Source organism: Hippopotamus amphibius, chromosome 12, assembly GCF_030028045.1.
Source record: "Hippopotamus amphibius kiboko isolate mHipAmp2 chromosome 12, mHipAmp2.hap2, whole genome shotgun sequence".
NCBI lineage: Eukaryota > Metazoa > Chordata > Mammalia > Artiodactyla > Hippopotamidae > Hippopotamus > Hippopotamus amphibius.
The window spans coordinates 10,442,402-10,462,570 of NC_080197.1; the positions used below are offsets into that span (position 1 = coordinate 10,442,402).

The 20,169-nt window shown below is 54.4% G+C and overlaps 1 protein-coding gene across 1 annotated transcript; it reads left to right on the plus strand.

Annotated features, from left to right (window-relative positions):
* Window positions 1-1,627: 1,627 nt before the first annotated feature.
* Window positions 1,628-19,499, plus strand: KCNG1 (potassium voltage-gated channel modifier subfamily G member 1). The gene is made up of 3 exons (XM_057703072.1): window positions 1,628-1,874; window positions 13,453-14,252; window positions 18,348-19,499. The coding sequence occupies exons 2-3, from the start codon at window positions 13,479-13,481 to the stop codon at window positions 19,116-19,118; spliced, it is 1,545 nt and encodes a 514-aa protein (XP_057559055.1). The 5' UTR covers window positions 1,628-1,874; window positions 13,453-13,478; the 3' UTR covers window positions 19,119-19,499.
* The last annotated feature ends 670 nt before the right edge of the window (window positions 19,500-20,169 follow it).

Sequence of the window (20,169 nt, forward strand, 5' to 3'; positions counted from 1 at the left end):
CCTATAGGACCTGCCCTGAGCATCCCTCCAACAACTATTTCAGATGCCTGGTCTGTCTGTGCCAGACAGCGTGGAAGATGCTGGGAGGACAGCACATAATCCTGGCCCTAGTGGAGCTTGATCTCTAGTGGGGAGACAGATAATAAGCAAGGAAAAAAGATATAAACGCCAATTTTCAGAAGGGAGAGGAAGGCAGAGGCCTGATCCTCCACACAGAGCTGTGTTTCTCAAAGCACACTTCAGGGACCACCTGAGCACCAAAGCCCACACAGCCAGGCAGCCCTCCTTTCCTACATCCCCCAATACCCCTCTCCGGTGTCCCTGCTGTTCCTCAAACAGGCTTCCCTCTCCCCTGCTTCAGGGCCGTTGCCTTTGCATTTACCCGAAAAGCTCTCTTCCCAGATCTTCCAAAGATGGGCTCCATCTCCTTGTTCAGGGCTCAGTGTAAATGTCACCGCCCCCCCAGGTCTAGGTAAAGCCGTCTCTCCCCTCACTCTGTACCCCCAGCACCCCGCTCTGGCTTCCTCCTTGCCCTTCTCACAGCCTCCAATCCTGCGCCTCAGCGGCTTGCTGGTTCTGCCTCTCTCCCAGCTGGACGTGAGTTCTTGCGGGCAGTTTCATGTGGCGTTCGCCTCTGCGGCACCCGTGAGCCAGGACACCCTAACCCTCTTCCTCTTCATGCAGTCCCAGAAGGCGCGGGCGCCCCCAACTCCGGAGCCTGCTCCCCACCCTTGAGGAGGAGGCCACAGGCCGGGCCCAGGGCAGGGTTCCTTCACGGCCTTGCCTGGTTCTCTGATGGTGGGAAAGGGCGTAGAGACTGGAAGGAAAAAGAGGAAAGGGAGGTGCGAGGCCAGAGACCCTAAAAGGCCGCTTCAGCGGTGGCGCCCTCTCTCGGGCAGAACCCTCCAACCCCACCCCCAGCAAAAGCGCGACTCCTACCAATTCCGAGGCGAGGCGTCGCTCTCAGCCGGCTCGGGACCCCAGGGCCCGGTCCGCGTGCCCCGTGTCGGCGGGGGGTGCGGGCAGCTGGGCCGCGCGGATCCGGGGCGGTGGCGCACGGGGACTTGGAGGGAAAGGCACCTGGCGCGGCACGTGCTGTCCCTAAGAAGTTGACGCCGCAAGGCGCGTGCAGTCCCTGGCCCGCAGTGGCACGAGGGGCCCAAGGGCAACGGCGCGCTCGGACCTCCCGGGAAAAGCACAGGACCGGGGCAGCGGAGCGTGGGGGCTTTACGTGGCACGTTGGAGCCTTGGGCGTGTGGCGCCAGGGGTCCGGGACCGGCGGGGCACTTGAACCGCCGGGGGAAGCACGTGACCCCCGGAGGCTGGCGCGTGGCGGGGCGCGTGCAGCCCGAGGGCAGCGGAGCGCGGGGACCACGAGCGCAGGCGGGCGGAGGGGCGCGCAGGCCGGAGGGCGGGGCAAGAGGGAGAGCGCGGCGGCGGGACCCTCGGCGCGGGCGGTCAGGGCCCGGGCTTGGGAAGGCGCCCGACGGAGCGCTGCGCATCCGAGGTCCCGGGCCGGCGCCGCGTGGCCCCCGCGCTCCCCGCCGCCGCCCGCGCTCCCCGCCCCGCGCGCCGCCCCTCCCTCCGGCCCGCCTCCCGCCCGCTCCCTCCCTCCCTCCCTCGGCGGCTGGCGCACGGCGCTCCCGGCGCACTCGGAGCCCGGCGGGGACCCGGAGGCAGAGGCGGGCGGCCCTGGGTCCGAGTGCCGGAGCCGAGCGGGGCCCGGGGACCGAAGTTTGCCGGCGGCTCCGGGAGGTGGCGCGGGTGGCTTCCCGCCCCCTGGTCGCGTCCTCGCCGGGACCCACCGGCAGCCGGCGGACGCGAGCCGCGGCCCGGCCAACTCCGCGGTGGGGACGCTGTGCCGCGAACTTGAGGTGGGAACTTGGCGCGCCGCAGCCTCTCCGGGCACCGCCGAGCTGGCGGACTCGGGCTCGGGTGAGGGGAGATGCACGTGGCCGTGGCCCTGGCTCCACTGAGGGGACCCGGAAAGCCGCTGAGGGGGCGGCCGGGGCGACAGAGGACCCGGGAGAAGCTGCGGGCGGCGGCGTGGAGCGCGCTCGCCAGGGTTCTGGTACGGGTCCAGCTTCTGTGCTTCCCCGGGGCCCCCGGGGTGCGAAGTAACAGGGCAGGAGGTGGGGGGCACATCCCGGCTGTGGCGGAGGTTTCTCGCCGTCTCGCCGGAAGGTCCAGGGAGGAGGGAATGTTGGGGGGAGGTGGTACGGGGGGCGTCTGTCACTCGCTTATTCACTCCATCCTTAGGCACGGAATGGAGCATCCCGTCAGTGGGCTTTATTGAGTCATTCATTAACACCACAAGCTTTTCCTGGCCCACTGTGTGCTGAGTGCTGGGGACTCCGAGAGCCCTCGGTTCACTGGAGGGAAAGGTCGCCTCCTCGGCCTCAGGGGCTCCCTACCCAGAAGGGGCTCAGCCTGGGTGGATTGGAGTCTTTGGGTGAGGAAGGAAAAGAGAGAAGTTCATGCATTCATTCATGGATTGGACAAAGATTGGCCGAGCACCTACTATGCACAGCTCACCATTTAACCGTTATTGAGGCATTGTGCTGGGGAGAGAACCGTGAAGAAGAGGGATGGGATGGGGGCAGGATAGGATGGAAGCCAGCTAGCAGCTTGGAGAGCACCCCCTCCCCATGTGTATAGGCGGGAGGTCACTGGTCAGGTACAGAATGGCCTTTCCTTGTCACCTACGGCATTCATTCTCAAGGGGAGGGGGGAGGCTGGAATAGGTTGTTGGATAAGAAGGTCTTTAAAAAGCTCCTTAGGGGAGGGTGGTAGGCGGGGAATTGAGTAACACTGATCTGACCACACATCGGTGGGAAGGCGTCTCCCGCCGATGGGGTCAATTAGTTCAGCTGTACATTCAGCAGGCATTTTCTTAAGCAGTTGCTGTTCTTAAGCACGTACAGAGTGCCAGGCACCAAAGTCACCAAGGTGAATGAGAAGGACACAGACCCTGTTTGCTGACCCCTCAAGACAAATGCAGGGGAGGTGAGAGGAGGGAGCAGGAACTTCTCTGATTCACTGCATGTGTGTTAAGGTGGGGGGGGGGGGTGCTTCTGATTCTATGAATCTCAGCAGCGGTTTATTCACTATGATGTGTGATACCCACACACATGACTGTAGTCAGAGTCACTTCGGGGAGCCTCACCGGAGCACATTTCCCAGGAAAGTTTGGCTCTGCTGCGACCCAGCCCCAGTGCTGGAGCCAGGGGAGGGGCAGGTAGCCAGGGCATGCTGGCTCTCTTGAGTGGACTTCTCAGGATCTGTCAGGCCTGAGCTTGACCCTGTGTCCTCTGTCTTGGAGCTCTGCAGAGGCCCCTGCAGAGTGGAGAGGGAGGGAGGGTGTGTCTGAAAGACAGGCGAGGATGGCCCCTGGGGAGGCCCTCATCAGTCATTCCCTAAGCTAGCCCATTCCAGTGGAAAGATGTCTGTCATGGAACCCACTCCAAACCCACAGGGGACCGTGAGGGTGCTGGAAACGAGACAGCCTTGATTCCTGTCCCGAGCCTCGAGAACCCCAGCTGCGGGAGTCCTGGAGTCTGACTGGGGCAGATCTGGGAGCTAGGCTCCTGTCCCACTGCCATTTTGAATTCTCTGCACCAGCTCCGCAGCTGGGCTCTGGCAAGAGGTGAGGGGGATGCCCGTGGGAACAGCAGAGCAGAGAGATGTGTCCTGGATGTCGGGCTGAGAGGCTCAAGCCAGGACTAAGGAATGAACCCCCAGGGCCCCTAAAAGGTATCTTGACGGGCTGTCTTTTCTCCACATCCCCTTTCCAAATATGTGAGAAAGAGTCAGTGGTTCTGGCTGCCAAAGATACAGGGTCTGGGAATCCACTCTTGGTTGGCTCATTAAACCCAGAGATGCAGCCCCTGGCGGAAAATGGCGGCTGGAGAAGCCACTCTAAAGACAATTAATATAAAGGGGGAAGCAAGAAAGTCTAGCTGCAAGCACTCAATCCTCCTTGGCCATTTTTTTCCATAACAGACACTATTTGACTAACAAAGTCAGAACAGAGTCAAAGTATTTGACTAACATCGTCAGAGTGACTGTTCTCCAGATAGGATCCAAACAGTGCCTCAGCTCTTCCCCTGCCCTGTGGTCACAGCCTCACATCTGCACCTCCCAGGCGGGCACAGGGCATACAGTGCTCTCCCTCGTTCCTCCCTCACCTCCCCGCCGCAGCTCACCGCAGACACGCGGCCTCAACACTTGCTAAGGAACGAGAAACGAGGGATTGTTTAAGCAGGTGTCCCCTTCCTGCTGCCCCAAGGTCCTCACTGCTCCCCAAGCCTGTGCCTCTGCTCACACCTGTGTTCCCAAATTTGGGGGCCACGAGGAGGCAAAGAGAAAAGAACCTTCCAGCTCCCACCCCAAAGCCCCTCGTGGTAGAAGGCAAACCGTTATTTTGCCAGAAGCAGAGTAGGGGGCTCCAGAGGCTGCCTCTGCCTGAGGGGGGCGGGGGTCGCTGGCATGTTCTCTCTTTGGGGGCAAGTGGGGGTGGAGGAAAGAGCCCAGCTCCCAGCAAATATCCCCACCCCTACCCCAGTGACTTGGGCCCGCAGGAAGCAGGGCTGAGGTCCAGCACGGTTGGATTGTAACGAGGGTGGACAGGAGGGAGTCAAAGAAGACGGATTCCCCGGGCAGGCAGAGCATCTCACAGGGACCCAGCATGCCAGGACCAGGGCCAGCCTAATGGCCACATCCGTTTTGATTAACATTTTAATTGAGGAGTAATGACCGCCTCTGAGTCAGCCCAGCCAGGAGCCCTAACCCTGACAGATGAAGCTGCACCGGCTGGGGAAGGGCTGCATGGAGAGATGGGTGGGGAATGATCTCTCGACACCCGATCGATCGGGGTTAGGGAATGACACAGGTTGGCAAGGGGCGGCGGGGGCGGGGGGGGGGAGCAGAAAGAAACCAAAGCCCGAGGAGCTCGTGAAAAAAAATGCTTTTTTTTTTTTTTAAAGAAAGTTGCATTGCACTTGCTTCATTTCTTACTGCCACATATTACCACCATTTAGTGGCTGAAAGCAACACAAATTTATTATCTTGCCGTTTGGGGGGATCATAAGGCCAAATGCATCTTATTGGGCTAACATCAAGGGGGCAGCCGGGCTGTGTCCCTTCTGGGGGAAAATCCGTTTCTGCCTTTCCCAGCTTCTGGAGGCTGCCTGCTTCCTTGGCTTCTGGGTTCACATCATTCCAACTTCTGTCATCACATCTCTGTCTCTGGCTCTGATCCTCCTGCTTCCCTCTTATAAGGACCTTATGGTGACACTGGGCCCACCAGTCATCAGATGGCTCATCTCCCCATCTCAAGATCCTCGATTTAATTACAGCAACACAACCTCTTTTGCCATGTAAGGTAACTTAGTCACAGTTTCCAGGGCTTGGGATGTGGCCGTCTTTGGGAGGCCACTGTACTGCCGACCACAGGAGTGTGCCTGGTCACTTTTTGTCACTGATGGGGAGACTGAGGCCCAGCCGAGTGAGTGCCAGGTGAGCAGGACAGCCGGCACTGAGGTCCAGCCCTCTGGAAGGTGTTGTCTGCTTCACATTCCTCTGAGAAAGGAAATGCAAAGGGAGGAGCAGGCAGGGGAGGTGCCAGGTGTGCTGTGCAAAAGCCATTCTAGCAAACACAGAGCCCTTCCAAAGTGCCAGCCACGGCTCCAAGCACTAAGGAGGCGACTGTGATGGTCACCCCAGTTAACAGCTGAGGAGACTCGGGCACAGAGAGGTGAAGTTAATTGCAGAAAGCTGCACAGCTGGTAAATGGTGAGCCAGGCAGCATGGTCCAGAGGCCACACCCTCAGCCCCCGCTGGTGCCTGTCTACACCACAGGAGAGTTCCTCTGCCCAGAGACCAAAATGGCAACCCAGACCTTGATGAAAGCAGGAGTTGCGTTGATTTCTTAATCTGCTCTTGTGCACATACACAGTAGGAATAAAGATGTTTCCCCAGCTATGGGCAGCTGCCTGCTTCTCCCCACCCTCAAAGACTTTCAAAAGCTTGTGCATAGAACATAGAGACAAGAGACCCAGTCCCTGGCTTGCTCCTGGTGCTGGACACCCTCCCGCCTCCACTGGGAACCAGCAATGCTGGGGGGCAGTAACATGCAGAGTCAAGGGGGTTTGCTTGGAATCCCACAGACCTAGTTGGGGTCTGGCTTCATCACCAGAGTCATGAGTTTTCACTTCTCAAAGCCTCAATTTCCTCATCTGTAAAATGGGGGTGTTAAGAGTAACACCTGCCTCCTAGGGAAGGATGTGGCTCACACAGTGAAGGCTCTTGCACAGTGCCTGGTGCCTAGTGTGTGATAATGGGAGCCTGTGACGGGTGGTGCTTACAGCACTGAGGGGTTAGCGCTCCTCTGCATTCCCTGCTCCCGCTCAGAAGAGGGACAGAGAGCTCTGTCCTGAGGGATGGGCCTGGGACTGGAAGAGTGGAGTTGAGGGAGGACAGCAGTTTGTTAAAACCCTGGAGAGACCTGGGAGGTATTTTAGCAGTTGGGATCAGTACATAACAGTTTGTGGAATCCTTCCTGTCCTTAACGGGATGTGGCCGTGGGGATGAGAGATCAGGTGGCAGTAATCATACCTGCAGCAAACCTCCATTCACCAGATTATCTTAGCAGCCTGGTGAGGTCGACACACTTATCCCCACTTTACAGGGGGAAACAGGCCCAGAAGAGGACCAGCACCTCAGTGAGTGCAGATGGCTGTATCCGGCCGAAAGGTTATTGCAGAAGCAGCAGTGACAGCCAGGCAAGCCTGACTTAGACCTTCCTCCCACCCGGCTCCTCACTCCTGAGTCGTACCCCCCAGGCCCTGCACCCCACCCTCAGTCAGACGCTGACCACAGAGCAGCCTGATGGGGGGCTGCCCCTCAGAACTCTTTCCGGTTTAAATGATCATTTCTCTTCGGAAATGCATGCTCAGCCCTCTGTCATAGCTCACCAACATCATCTTTCTCCCAGGAGGAAGGAAAAGAAATTGCAGGGGGAGTGTCCGCGGATCTGTGGGCTCACGAAGGGGCATTTGATCAAGGCAGCCCCAGTGCAGAAGGTTCTTCTCTCAAACCAGAGGGTCTCCACTTCCCCAGTGAAACTCCCGTAGCATGGGACCCACAGAGCCTTCCAGACCCCCAAGCAGATTGAGAAGTTGGGCAGGGGCCTCCCTGCCGAAGCCCAGGGCAGCTAGAGGGGCTGCAGACTTTCCTGGCCCCTCCTTTCCTCTCCCTCAATCATCAGCAGGCTCTCAGGGAGCCTTCAAAAACACCAATTCCTGGGCCTCCCCCTTAGGGATTCTGATCGAGAGGGGCTGGGGAGGGGCCTGGGAATCTGCATCCACTGAATCCAGGGAGATGCTGAACCTAGTGGCTTGATCTTTTTCATGCTCTTCTTCTTTTTTAAACCTGGATCAAAACCCAGGGTTGTGTGAACCACACTCTACTTCATACCGCTCTTCATCACAGGCCTGTGCCAAGCCGGCTTAGTCCCTACTCCCTTCATTCTAATCCCCAAGCTTATTCCCCTCCCTCTGCCCTCCCAGGCACCCTCCCTGTGGTTGATAGAGGTCCTTACATGTGCTCAAGTCTTTGTAAAATATGTAATGTTGTGTGTGTGTTCATTTACATAAATAGCATAGTGCTATAAACTTCTGTTTCTTTTTCCACTCGGCACCATGTTTTTAAGATCTAAATGTGTTGCCAAACCTACATCTAGTCCATTGCTTCTAATTCCTGTGCAACCTCCAGGCGTCCGCCGTCTGCATCGCTTGTTCACTCCCCCCGGAGGGACACTGGGAGACCTCCTAGCACCAAAGCAACACAAGCTGCACGTTCTTGTGCCCTGTTCCTCGCTTAGATCTACATCCCCAGAAGCAGATCCTGAGTCAAGGATTTGAGTATAAATAATAGTATTTTACGGACAATGTCTATTACAACCCCTGTGGACCCCGGTCTGGGGAATACATCCGAGAGTGGGATAGCTGGGTCATGAGGCACCAATGTCCTTCATTCCCCTTGGTAACCCTGCTGGCGTTTCCAGAGGCTATACCAGACTGCACTCCCTCCAGCAACGGGCTCGGGGGGGTCAGACAATGCTGGGTTCAAGTCCTGCTGGATCAGGTCAAGAAAGGAGTCACCCTTGGCTGGTGGAGGTGGGGGACGACAGACCCCCCTCATAGCTACTAATAATACAGCAGGCTCACTAAGGGTCCACTGTGTGTCAGGCATTGGGCCAAGCACATCACCCATGTCATTGGCTTTAGTCCTCACCATAACTAAGGGAGGTCAGAGCAACTTATATCGCCATTTTACAGATAAGGAGACTGCATCTTAAAGGCAGGACATGACTTGTCCAAAGTCACGGGAGAACTTGAAGACAGGTCTCCTGACTTCAGAGCCAGTGGGCTCTTCTGCTTCCCCACCTTGGGGTAGTCAGCATGTAGCCCCCCCAGGCTGGAGTCTAACCAGCTTTTTCTCAACATCCCCCGTATTTGTTTCCAATCACTACTGTAACACATCACCACAAACTGAGTGGCTTAAAACAACACGAACTGACTACCTCATACTTCTGGAGAACAGAGGTCTCAAATGGGCATTACGGGACGAAAATAAAGGTGTAGGCAGGCTGCGTTCCTTTCTGGAGGGTCTAGGGGAGAGTCTGTTTCTTTGCCTGTCTCAGCTTCTAGAGGCTGCCTGCTTTCCTGGGCTCGTGGCCCCTTCCATGTTCAAAGCCAGCACTGGCCAGTCGGGTCTTTCTCGCAGTGTTGCATCACTCTGGCACACCCTCCAGCCTCTCTCTTCCATCTTTTAAGGACCCTTGTGGTTGCACGGGGCCCCCAGAGAATCCAGGAAAATCTTCCCACCTCAAAGGAAGCTGATTAGCAACCTTATTTCCATCTGTAACCTTGACTCCTGCTTGCCACATAATCTAACATAGTCACACTTGCAGGGATTCAGATAAGGACACGGACATCTTTTGGCCGGAGCAGGGTGGGGGTGGGGGGATTATTCTGCCTACCATAGTCCCCCTAGTGGTGTCCACCCGCACTGACCACTCGGGTCTGGGTGGAGTGCAGCGTCAGCAGGGGAGTGGGTGCTGGGCACTGAGTACAGGGAATACTGGCCTCGGGGCTTCACCGTATCTCTGCTAGCCTGGCCCTCCTGCCTGCTCCAGCCCAGCCAGGTCAAAGCTACCAGTTAATACCATCCCCTCCCCCACCACACACACATGATTATCAGGTCAGCTTTGGTGGTCTGACACCACCCATCCATCCATGTGGGAGGCCCCCATTCCTGCTCTCTGTCCCTGATTTGCCCACACCCTCTCCTGTTCATCTTCCCACAACCAGAAAAGGCTGCCTCTAATTCGGGCCTCATCATAGCGCCACCTATCGGTCATCTGGGTAAATAGCACCACTGAAATCATCCTACAGCCTTGCCTCTCCCCCTCACCACACTCCAGTCCCGCAGCAAGTCCTGTCAGTTCTTCCTCCAAAGTCCACCCCAAATCCATCGAATTCTCCAGACCCCTCCACTAATCCAAACCTTGATGGTCTCTTTCCAGAATGACTACAGGGCCTTCCAGCCTCATATCCCCAGCCCAGCCTGAATCTTCTCCTGAGGGTGCCTCGCCCACGGAGAAAAAGCCCCAGCCCTGTCTGGTGCCTGCCAACCCCACCCCCTACACACACACACACACACACACACACACACACACACACACACACACGCACTCATCTTCTCCCACCTTCCCCTCACTCACTCTGCCCGGCCACTCAGGCTTCACTGTGGTCTTTGACCATCCAAGCCCATCCCCAGGTCAGGGAGCAGGCTCTTCTCATTCCCTCCACCTGAGACACCTTCCCCCAGGTCCTCCCAGGGCTGGCTCTGCCCCAGGGTCCCCTCCTCCGAGAAGCCCTCCTGGGTCCCTCCATCTACCATTGACCCCCAGACATTTCCCACCTGTCACCTTGTTCTGTTTCCATCACAATACTCACTACAGCCTGAAATTATCTATGTACTTATCTAGAGACTGTTTCCCCCACTAGAACGTCAGCCTCCATGAGGACAGGGCTGGGTCTGTCTTGTCCACTGCTGTGCCTCCAGACCTAGCCCAGTCCGACACCTGGTAAGTGTTGACGGAATGAATAACAGCTCCCTCAGGACTCCTCCTCCTCATCCCCACCATCGGAGCCCCTTTCTCCTCTTCCCAAGCAGACATATAGACCCTAAGTGGCAACATCACTAAATTCAACCATGCTCTAGAACTGACAGACGAAACACTGTAGGGAAATTCTAAAAGATCAGCCTTTTTGTGAGGGAATCAGTCTGGATAAAAAGTAGTCGTATTTTCCAGAAGCCAGACTTTGGAGCCTGTTTGATCTATGAACCTCACTCGAGACGCTAGCATGCAGAACCATCACCCCCACTCCCATCAGACTGGGTTACCCCAAGACCAAAGGCTCAGGAGAAGTGTGCCCAGCCCTCGTTTAGCAAATTCCAGCATCTGGGCCTCCCCAGGGCCCTCTGGCCCTCCGTGTGTAAGCAGCCTGAATGAAGCATGGTTTTTCTCTCCTCTGCATATTAACCGGTCTCCTGAGACAGAACAACTTTCCACACGGGAGGCTGAGGCTTTAACTCACAACTGACACAGGTCATGAGAGAAAAAAATGAGGAACTGCTAATTGGAAGAGCTTCCCGCTGGAGGGAAAGTGAGGAGGGCTGAAAGAAGAAATTCTGCAAGAAAAGAGGTGATTACAGACGTGGGGGGTTCACAAGAGCTCTCCAGGGCTTGCAGGATGAGAGGAATGTTCCTTTGCCTCCATCACTGTTCTTGCCAAACGGAATGTCGTTTTCCCTCTTGTCTTTGGTAGCAAAGATAAAACAGCAGAGCTGAAAAGCAGTCGCACTAAAAAGTGATGTTTCTCCTCCAAGGGATTCTGTCAGGCTTTGCCTGAGGAGATGAGTTCCAATTTTAGGTGAAGTTAAAAACAGTCTTTAACGCTTTAAAATCAAATCATTTTTTTCCAAACACAGGTGTACCCTAGTTTTCCAAAACCTGATCTGTGAAACTATAGCTTGCCCCAAAGATAAATGAGTGGAGTGATGATTTGCTTTTATGAAAGAATTTCTGTTAGGAAGGTGCCCCTCTCAGGTGTGGAAACCTCTGTGGCTCCTGTTAAACACGGCTTCTCATCCATGCAAGGCTGTGTGTATGCGTGTGCACCCGTGTATGTTTCCCTTGAACATTTCTATAGCACAGATGGACACTCATATCAGAAATGGATCTCCATTTGGAATTTATAGACCTGGCTGGTTCCATTTGCATCCATGGGGATTGAGCTGGGGTTGGGGAGGGATGGTGATTTTTAAAGCAAAGTATTAGACTCTTACTAGTTTTCCAGATTAGCTTAATTCTGGAGAGCTCTGTAGCTGTCATCTAGGGGTCTTACGCTCAAATGCCTACGAGGCCAGGAAGGAAATATACATGAGAGAAGTGAAGTGGATGTTAGGAAGACAACAGGGAGGGGTGGGAACTGTGGTGGATTGTAGCATGCATGCCCTGCCTAAAGAGGGCAGTCATTTCTCAGCTGGAATTTAAGGCAAAGGTTGCCAGATAATCTCATTTTCCCAGAGAAACCAACATATATGAATTTTTACATGAAATGTCTCCATTTTCAAAATCTTCTCCAAGCCAGGCAAAATATTTGTGAACCAAACACAGCCCATGAGCTATGAATGAATAAGCGATCTCACTGTAGTAGCATAAACCCTTAGCTTTGAGGGTTGGGAAAGAAGTCTATGGAAGCTGAGATTTTGACTTCAGTTTCTCAGAAGTGCTCTTATCATGTGGGCCTCACCGACAGGAAATGTACTCACATGTCACAAATCTCTTGGAACTTTTACCCTGCTGGGTACAGGGATTTAGAAATGAGTAAAGCACATTCTTCCCCTGGGAGCAAGCAGTCTACTTACTAAAAGAGCAAGGCTTGCACACAGATCATTCTAAAATGGGTGGCGAGTGCAGTGAATATAAATGGGGATGGGGTGGGGCTGACATTCAATTTAGCTGGAAGAGCCAAGAAGGGCTTCCTGGAGGAGTGAGCATACCTGTCCAATTCACTCCTGTGTCTTCAAAATGACATGCTGATGTATGAGCAAACATGGCACTGTTGTGATAATTGTGCATTGTCTCTGATTTATGGCAAGTGATATCAGTTCTCCATGTATGGAAGAAATACAAGATGTCCCTTTGAGTTAAATACTAATAGTAATAGTAGAGAGCAAGTATTGAGTGACACCTACCATGTCCCAAGCACTGTATTAAGTGGTCTTAGGTACATAATTCATTGAATCCTCTCAGTAATCCTGTGAAATAGATCATATGGTTATACCCACTTTACAGATGAGAAAACTGAAACGCATCGAGGTTGAGTAACTTGCCCAGGCCATGTGGCTCCAAATCTATGCTTGTAACCACAACAGCAGAGCTTCTCCTCCTCGGCACTATGGACGTTGGGGGCTGGATAATTCTCGGTTGTGGGGTGTGGCCTGTGCGTCACAGGACTTTTAGCAGCAACCTTGGCCCCTATCTGCTTGATGCCAATAGCATCACCCAGTCACGACAATCAAAAATGCTTCCAGACATTGCCCTATGTCCTCAGTGGACGAAATCAGCCCTGGTTGAGAACCACTGGTCTACACTAAACTACCTTTCCAAGATAAACAAGTACAAAAAATGTTGAACAAACCTGACTTGTTAAGTAAATAGCAGTACAGAGGTTGCATGACAGTCCCCTAGGGTGTGAGCTTTGTGGGATCGGGGAACACATCTGATTCTGTGCATGGCTGGGAACCCCCAGTGCTTAAAACAGTGCCTGGCACATGGTAGCACTCGTACCTTTCTATGGCTTAAATGACGTGGATATGGAGCAATGGTGATGTTTAGGAGATGCTGAATGATAATTTGCTATTTTCACTCTTAAATGAATATCTTAGCGCGAGCTGCTGTAACAAAATACCTAGTGGGGGGGGGGGTTCATAAATAACAGACATTTATTGCTCACAGTTCTGGAGGCTGGGAGTCTGAGATCAGGATGCCAGCATCATTGGGTTCTGATGAGGGCTCTCTTCCTGACTTTCAGGTGACTGCCTTCCCACTGTGCCCTCACATGGGAGCTCTGGTGTCTCTTCCTCTACTTACAAGGGCACTAGTCCCACCATAGGGGCTCCACCCTCATGACCTCATCTAAACCTAATGACCTCCCAAAGTCCCCACCTCTTAATACCATCCGGTTGGAGGTTAGGGCGTCCCCTTATGAATCTGGGGGAACACCATTCAGTCCATATGCGCAAATATCTGCAGAATCAGCACTGTCAGCATGGACTCAGGAGTCACTGAGGGTCTTTCCTCCCTTCTCCCCCCAGGCCCGCGAGGGATGTGAAGGCCCAAAATGACCCTCCTACCGGGAGACAATTCTGATTACGACTACAGCGCTCTGAGCTGCGCCTCCGACGCCTCCTTCCCCCGGGCCTTCTTCCCCCAAAGCCAGTCACTCAAGGGCGTCTTCTACCGGCGGGCCCAGCGGCTGCGGCCGCAGGACGAGCCCCGGCAGGGCGGGCAGCCCGAGGACCGCCGGCGGCGGATCATTATCAACGTGGGCGGCATCAGGTACTCGCTGCCCTGGACCACGCTGGAGGAGTTCCCGCTGACGCGGCTGGGCCAGCTCAAGGCCTGCACCAACTTCGATGACATCCTCAACGTGTGCGATGACTACGACGTCACCTGCAACGAGTTCTTCTTCGACCGCAACCCGGGGGCCTTCGGCACCATCCTGACCTTCCTGCGGGCGGGCAAGCTGCGGCTGCTGCGGGAGATGTGCGCCCTGTCCTTCCAGGAGGAGCTGCTCTACTGGGGCATCGCCGAGGACCACTTGGACAGCTGCTGCAAGCGCCGCTACCTGCAGAAGATCGAGGAGTTCGCCGAGATGGTGGAGCGGGAGGACGAGGACGACCCGCTGGACAGCGAGGACCACGACAGTGAGGGCCCGGCCGAGGGCGAGGGTCGCCTGGGCCGCTGCATGCGGAGGCTGCGCGACATGGTGGAGAGGCCGCACTCTGGGCTGCCCGGCAAGGTGTTCGCCTGCCTGTCGGTGCTCTTCGTCACCGTCACCGCCGTCAACCTCTCCATCAGCACCTTGCCCAGCCTGAGGGAGGAGGAGGAGCAGGTAAGAGCCCGCAGCTGTGTTGGGGGGTGGGGGAGGGGGGAGCTGCTACAGGGGGACCGTTCTCCTCTTGGAAGTGCACGGCCTCCTCACCTGCACTGTTGCCTCCTCCAGGAGGCCTTCCCTGACTGCACTGGCTGAGTAGCATCCCAGTCCATCATTGTGTTTACATGTGTGTTGTCCGTCTGCACGTTCAAACATGAGCTTCATGCCTGTTCCGGTCTGCACTGTGCCCTACCCCCTCACCACCCCTCAGAACATTGTCCAGCAGGGAGGAGGCACTCAGCCACTCTCTGTGGAATGGATGGGTGAATGGGTGGATGGATGGATGGATGGATGCGTGGATGGATGATGTGCTGTAGGATGTGCCTGATCCCAAACTAAGCACATGACATATACCATCAAAATTTATTTCACCAACTTGCATCCTTTCTCAGCCTTCCCAATTCCCTTGCATCAAAATATCCCAGAAAGCTTTTTTGGGTCCTGAATATGATTTTTATTGCTAGATGTGTGTGTGTGCACGCGACCTCAAATAGTGAGCATTTCTTTCTGCTAAATGAGAGCATTTCCATAAAGTGTTTACTCCAGGGCCTGACGGGATGTGTGCCCAATTCTCAGGGGCACCACTTACTTAGCTGGCAGTTACTAGGAGCCAAAGGCTGGGCTGTCACTCTCCTTGCATCTTATCTTCTCAGCGAACCTTCCAGTATCCCAGTATAGGAGGTGTTCTCACACCCACTTGACAGCTGAGAACACTGAGGCAACACAGCTTGCCCAGAGCCAAGTCTGACTGAGCCCCTCATCTGGGTTTTTTGTTGTTGTTGTTTTTGGGGGGGTTGCCCCTGCTGCGTGGCATTTGGGATCTTAGTTCCCTGACCAGGGATCAAACCCACACTCCTCGCAGTAGAAGCGTGGAGTCTTAACCACTGGACTACCAGGGAAGTCCCCGAAGTCTGAGTTCTTGAACACGAAGTAGCGGTCCCACATGGCAGCCTGGGACCGCATCCAACCCCACAGTTCAGCCTCCTCATGTATGAGGCCCTCGGATCTCTGAGTTGGGCCCCTCTCCCCACACATGGGGTTCTGGAAGCAAGTCTCAAGACAGACCAAAAGGTTCAGACAGATGCAAATTTTGTAGGCATTGGAGGAAAAGGTATGATAGTACGAACTCAACATAAATATCATGCCAGCCAGCATTTATTGAGCACAGGCTGTGTACCCTGCATGTGCTAAAGGCTTTACATGAACTCTCTGATCGAATATTAGAACCACTCACCAGGAAAGGGTTTTTCCACACACTTGTATTGTGGAAAAAGTAGCAATGGTGTTTATAACTCACAGGGAGTTTCTGGAACTTCTTTTTTTAATACACAGAATTTAAAAACCAATGGTAAGAAAACAGCACTCAACCAGTAAAATGAACTTTTGAGAAGCATAAGGGGTAGTGATGAAGGGGGCGGGCTAGAGCCAGACAGCCTGAATTTGAATTCCACTTCATCCACTCTGGCTGTGTCTCTGTAGACAAGTTACTTAACCTCTCTGTGCCTCAGTTTCCCGACATGTCCAAGGGGCTGTGAACAGGCCCACGTCACAGCACTGTGAGGGTTCAGTGAATGGGTCTATGGGAAGTGATTGGAATAGTGCCTGGCGATGCATGGGCAGGATGCGCTCACTGTGAAGATTATATGCACCCCAAAAAGAGAAAACGCCTGTCACCTGAGACCTGTCTGGAAGCACCTGTACTTTGTATGGATTTCTTCTTGGCTCCAACATACGCAACACTGATTTTATCAGGAAAATACTAATAAAGCCACAGTTTTATTCAACTTCTAATACTTACTCTTAAAAAAAAATACCCAGCCTTTTTCATGACTCAGTAATAATGCTACTCCTCGACTTCACCTGGGGGACCAGCGGGGTTCACTGTTTCACCTGAGAACACGTTTGAGTGCCTACTGTATTCAGGCTCCACAGGGCAGGCAGGGGGACCAGAGCGAGTCTCCAGATTCAGGGAGTTCAAGCCCAGGTGACAGCCCCGTGACCATAAATATGAGGCACAAGCCGAGGGGCTTCTTATGAGAGGCCCACCAACTGTGCTGGGGCTACTTGGAGGGGACGCACTCCAGGAAGACTTCCCAGAGGAGGGGGCTTCCTGTCCCAGAGGTCTGAGACCTCAAAGCCTCACCAAGTATTGGTTCATCTCTCCAGCCTCTCACGTATTCTTAGAGAGAGAGCTAGTACAGCAGGTCTGGTAGAGCCCAGCTGTGCCCAGGAACCGACAGGGCTCCCCAGGTAGAACCATTTGTGCCTTCCCTCTCTGCCGAAGGCCCCTTTGATGTTGAGGTCCAAACCCACTGGGGACAGTCCATCGTCCAGTTATACTGCAGACCATAGCAACAAGCTGGCAGCCCACATGACGAGTGCAGCGCACAGATGTTTGAGTGAACCATGGAGTGCTTTCTTTGTATTGAGTTGTCACAATATTTAAAACCCAGGAGATCGCATGTAAAACTCCAAATTTCCAGCTTCTCTTGAAAAATTCTGTGAGGCAGCCTCAAGACTGAATTCTCCCGGGGCAGCCATCAGGATGGCCGCGCTCCTCGGCAGGCCTCCACCCCGCCTGGGCCACCTCCCCTGGTTTCCCTTTGCCTGCCTGGCCATGACTTGGCACCCCATCTAAACACCAAGCCAGGGCTCTCCATCCATCCTGGCAATGAATACGACTTGATCACCTGCCGCGTGCTGCGCCTTTCCAGGCACTGGGGTCCTGCGAGTGAACAGTACACAAGCTGTCCTCCCTTGTGGGGCCACAGTCTTCTGGGGCAGGGGGCAGGGCGGCAGGGCTGAGACAGGCAATAAACATGGTAAATATTAAGTTATAAAGCATATTAAGAGATGAGCATTACGATTAAATAGAGCAAGATAAGGGGAATTGGGGTACCGGACAAAGGGAGGGGGATTTTTAAACATGGCCCGTCACAAAAGACCTCTGTGGGAAGGTGATAGGGAAGCAAAGAGCTGGAGAAAGGAAAGGAAGAGCGATGTGGGTGTCAAGGGAAGAGGAACTGTGCAGGGAAGCACAAAGTCAAGGCTGAGCGGGGAGTGAGTCTGGGGTGTTGGAGGAGCAGTGGGGAAGCCTGCAGGGCTGGAGCAGGAGAACGAGGCAGGCAGGGGGCGAGGAAGTGGGAGAGGTGTGGCCTGGCCACGCGTGCCCCTGGGGGACTTGAGCCATCTCTCTAAGCCATGGAGGATGCTCAGCAAGGAGGGACAGGATTTGGTTCATGTTCTGAGTCCTTCTGGCTGTGTGTGCCAAATGGACCGCTGGGACCAGGGAGGAGATGCTAAGACTGTCCAAGTCAGAGATGGTGGTGGCTGGACTAAGATGGGGCAGTGGACATAGTGAGAAGTGATTTGATTCTGGAATCATTTTAAATGAAGCACCAATGGGATTTCATGAGGATTACACAGGAGGTGTCAGGATGAGGCCAAGTCTGTCCTGAGCAACCGGAAAAATGGGATTGCCAATCACTAAGAAGGGAATCCACAGGTGGGCAGGTGTGCAGGCAATCAGGAGCGCAAAGAAACTAGACTGTAAATGTTCTCAACACAAAAAAGAAATAATAATTATGTGATGCGATAGAGGTATTAGCCAACACTACAGTGGTATTCATATTTCAATATATAAATGTATCAAATCAACTTGTGCACCTTAAATTTGTACACCATGTTACATGTCAATTACATCTCTATAAAAAATAAACTTTAAGAAAAAGAAATCAGGAGCCCGTTTTGGGACATGATGCATTTTAGACACCTAACAGACACCCCAGGAGGCAGCCCATCTGGGGTCAGAGGTCAGGGGTGAGATCTGGGCTAGAGAGGGATTAGAAATGGTCAGTGTTGAGATGGTACTTCAAGCCCTAGGTCTGCACGGGATCCCCCAGGGAGCAAGCATAACCACAGAAAGAGAGGACCCAGGACCGCAGGGCAGGGACAAGCATCATGCCCAGACCACCTTTCACCCAGGTAGCCCACCCAGGACAGAGCCCCGTGCTCCTTGCTGGTGGGACCACTGACCTCTCCCCTCTCTCCCAGGGCCAGTGCTCCCAGATGTGCCACAACATCTTCATCGTGGAGTCAGTGTGCGTGGGCTGGTTCTCCCTCGAGTTCCTCCTGCGTCTCATCCAGGCACCCAGCAAGTTCACCTTCCTGCGGAGCCCACTAACACTGATCGACATGGTGGCCATCCTGCCCTACTACATCACCCTGCTGGTGGACGGTGCCTCCGCGGGCCGCCGCAAGCCCGGCACGGGCAACAGCTACCTGGACAAGGTGGGGCTGGTGCTGCGGGTCCTGCGGGCGCTGCGCATCCTGTACGTCATGCGCCTGGCCCGCCACTCCCTGGGGCTGCAGACGCTGGGGCTCACGGCCCGCCGCTGCACCCGCGAGTTTGGGCTCCTGCTACTCTTCCTCTGTGTGGCCATCGCCCTCTTTGCCCCCCTCCTCTACGTTATCGAGAACGAGATGGCCGATAGTCCCGAGTTCACCAGCATCCCTGCCTGCTACTGGTGGGCCGTCATCACCATGACAACTGTGGGCTATGGAGACATGGTACCCAGGAGCACACCCGGCCAGGTGGTGGCGCTCAGCAGCATCCTCAGTGGCATCCTCCTCATGGCCTTCCCCGTGACCTCCATCTTCCACACCTTCTCCCGCTCATACCTGGAGCTCAAGCAGGAGCAGGAGAGGGTGATGTTCCGGAGGACCCAGTTCCTCATCAAAACCAAGTCACAGCTGAGCAGCGTGTCCCACGATAGTGACCTCCTGTTTGGAAGTGCCTCCTCGGACACCAGAGACAACAACTGAGCCAGAGGACATACCCCACCACTGCCACCAACAGGACACCCCCAGCCCTGCCCGCCCTCTGAGGCGTAAAGCTATCGCCATCACTACAGAAGCCTTCAAAGTCACCTGCTGCTTCTGAGTGCAGCCCTGGCCGAGGACTGAAGGAGCCACGCCCCAGGGAGGATGTCCCGACATCCGCAGGGGGTCCCTGGTCCTCCAGGTCCAGAAGTGAAGGCCATCACACAGCCCTGACGGTTCCCCCACCCGTCCCAGCCCCCATGCCTGTTCCCTAATAAGGAGATGGCTTGTTCTTTCCACCATGTAAATAACATGCCCAGCAAAGACTTGCTTCCTGGGGCTGCCTAGAGAAAAAATACAATCAGCAGCTACAAGTCTGTCTTTAGTATGGATCATATGCAATTAAAGAAAACCGGTGAAAAAGAGAGAAAAGGCCTTCCCTGGGGCTCTCTTAAGAGAGGAAACTGCGCATCCCAGCAAGGCCAGCCAGTGTGGGAACCAGAAGTAAAAGGGCCTATTTCCTTGGGTCCTTTGCACCTGGTGGGGCTCCCATGGGGTTGGAGGAAAACAGATAGGGCAGGTACCTTTGGGAAATTGCTGGTAGAGACTGCAGTCCCTTGCTCTTCTTTCTCTTTGATTCCTCCCACCTCCAGGCCCCTCTTTCCCTCCTTTTCCTTCTCTCACATCTGCTGTTCTCTGCTTTTGCACCTTAAGGCCTATTTCTCAAATTTTTCCCCTAAGGCACCCCTAACAGCCAAGTGGACACCAAGTCAGCATTGCTGACTACAAAGGTGAAATCATTTCATTTTATCTTTAAAAGAAGTGTGGATTTTTTTTTGGGGGGGGTAGTATTCTATGCCATATTTATTTTAATTTTGGGGGAAAAAAATGCATCAAACCATTTACCTGAATCTAAATGTAAACCTAGATTACATTAGATTGATGCTTTGGGAAGGAGGACCACAGTTTCCTGGGCCGTCTGAAAGCATAGCCTGAAGGCCTCTCAGGGCCCCTGAAAGACCTACAGAGCACGCACCTGCCCGGGAACACCTCC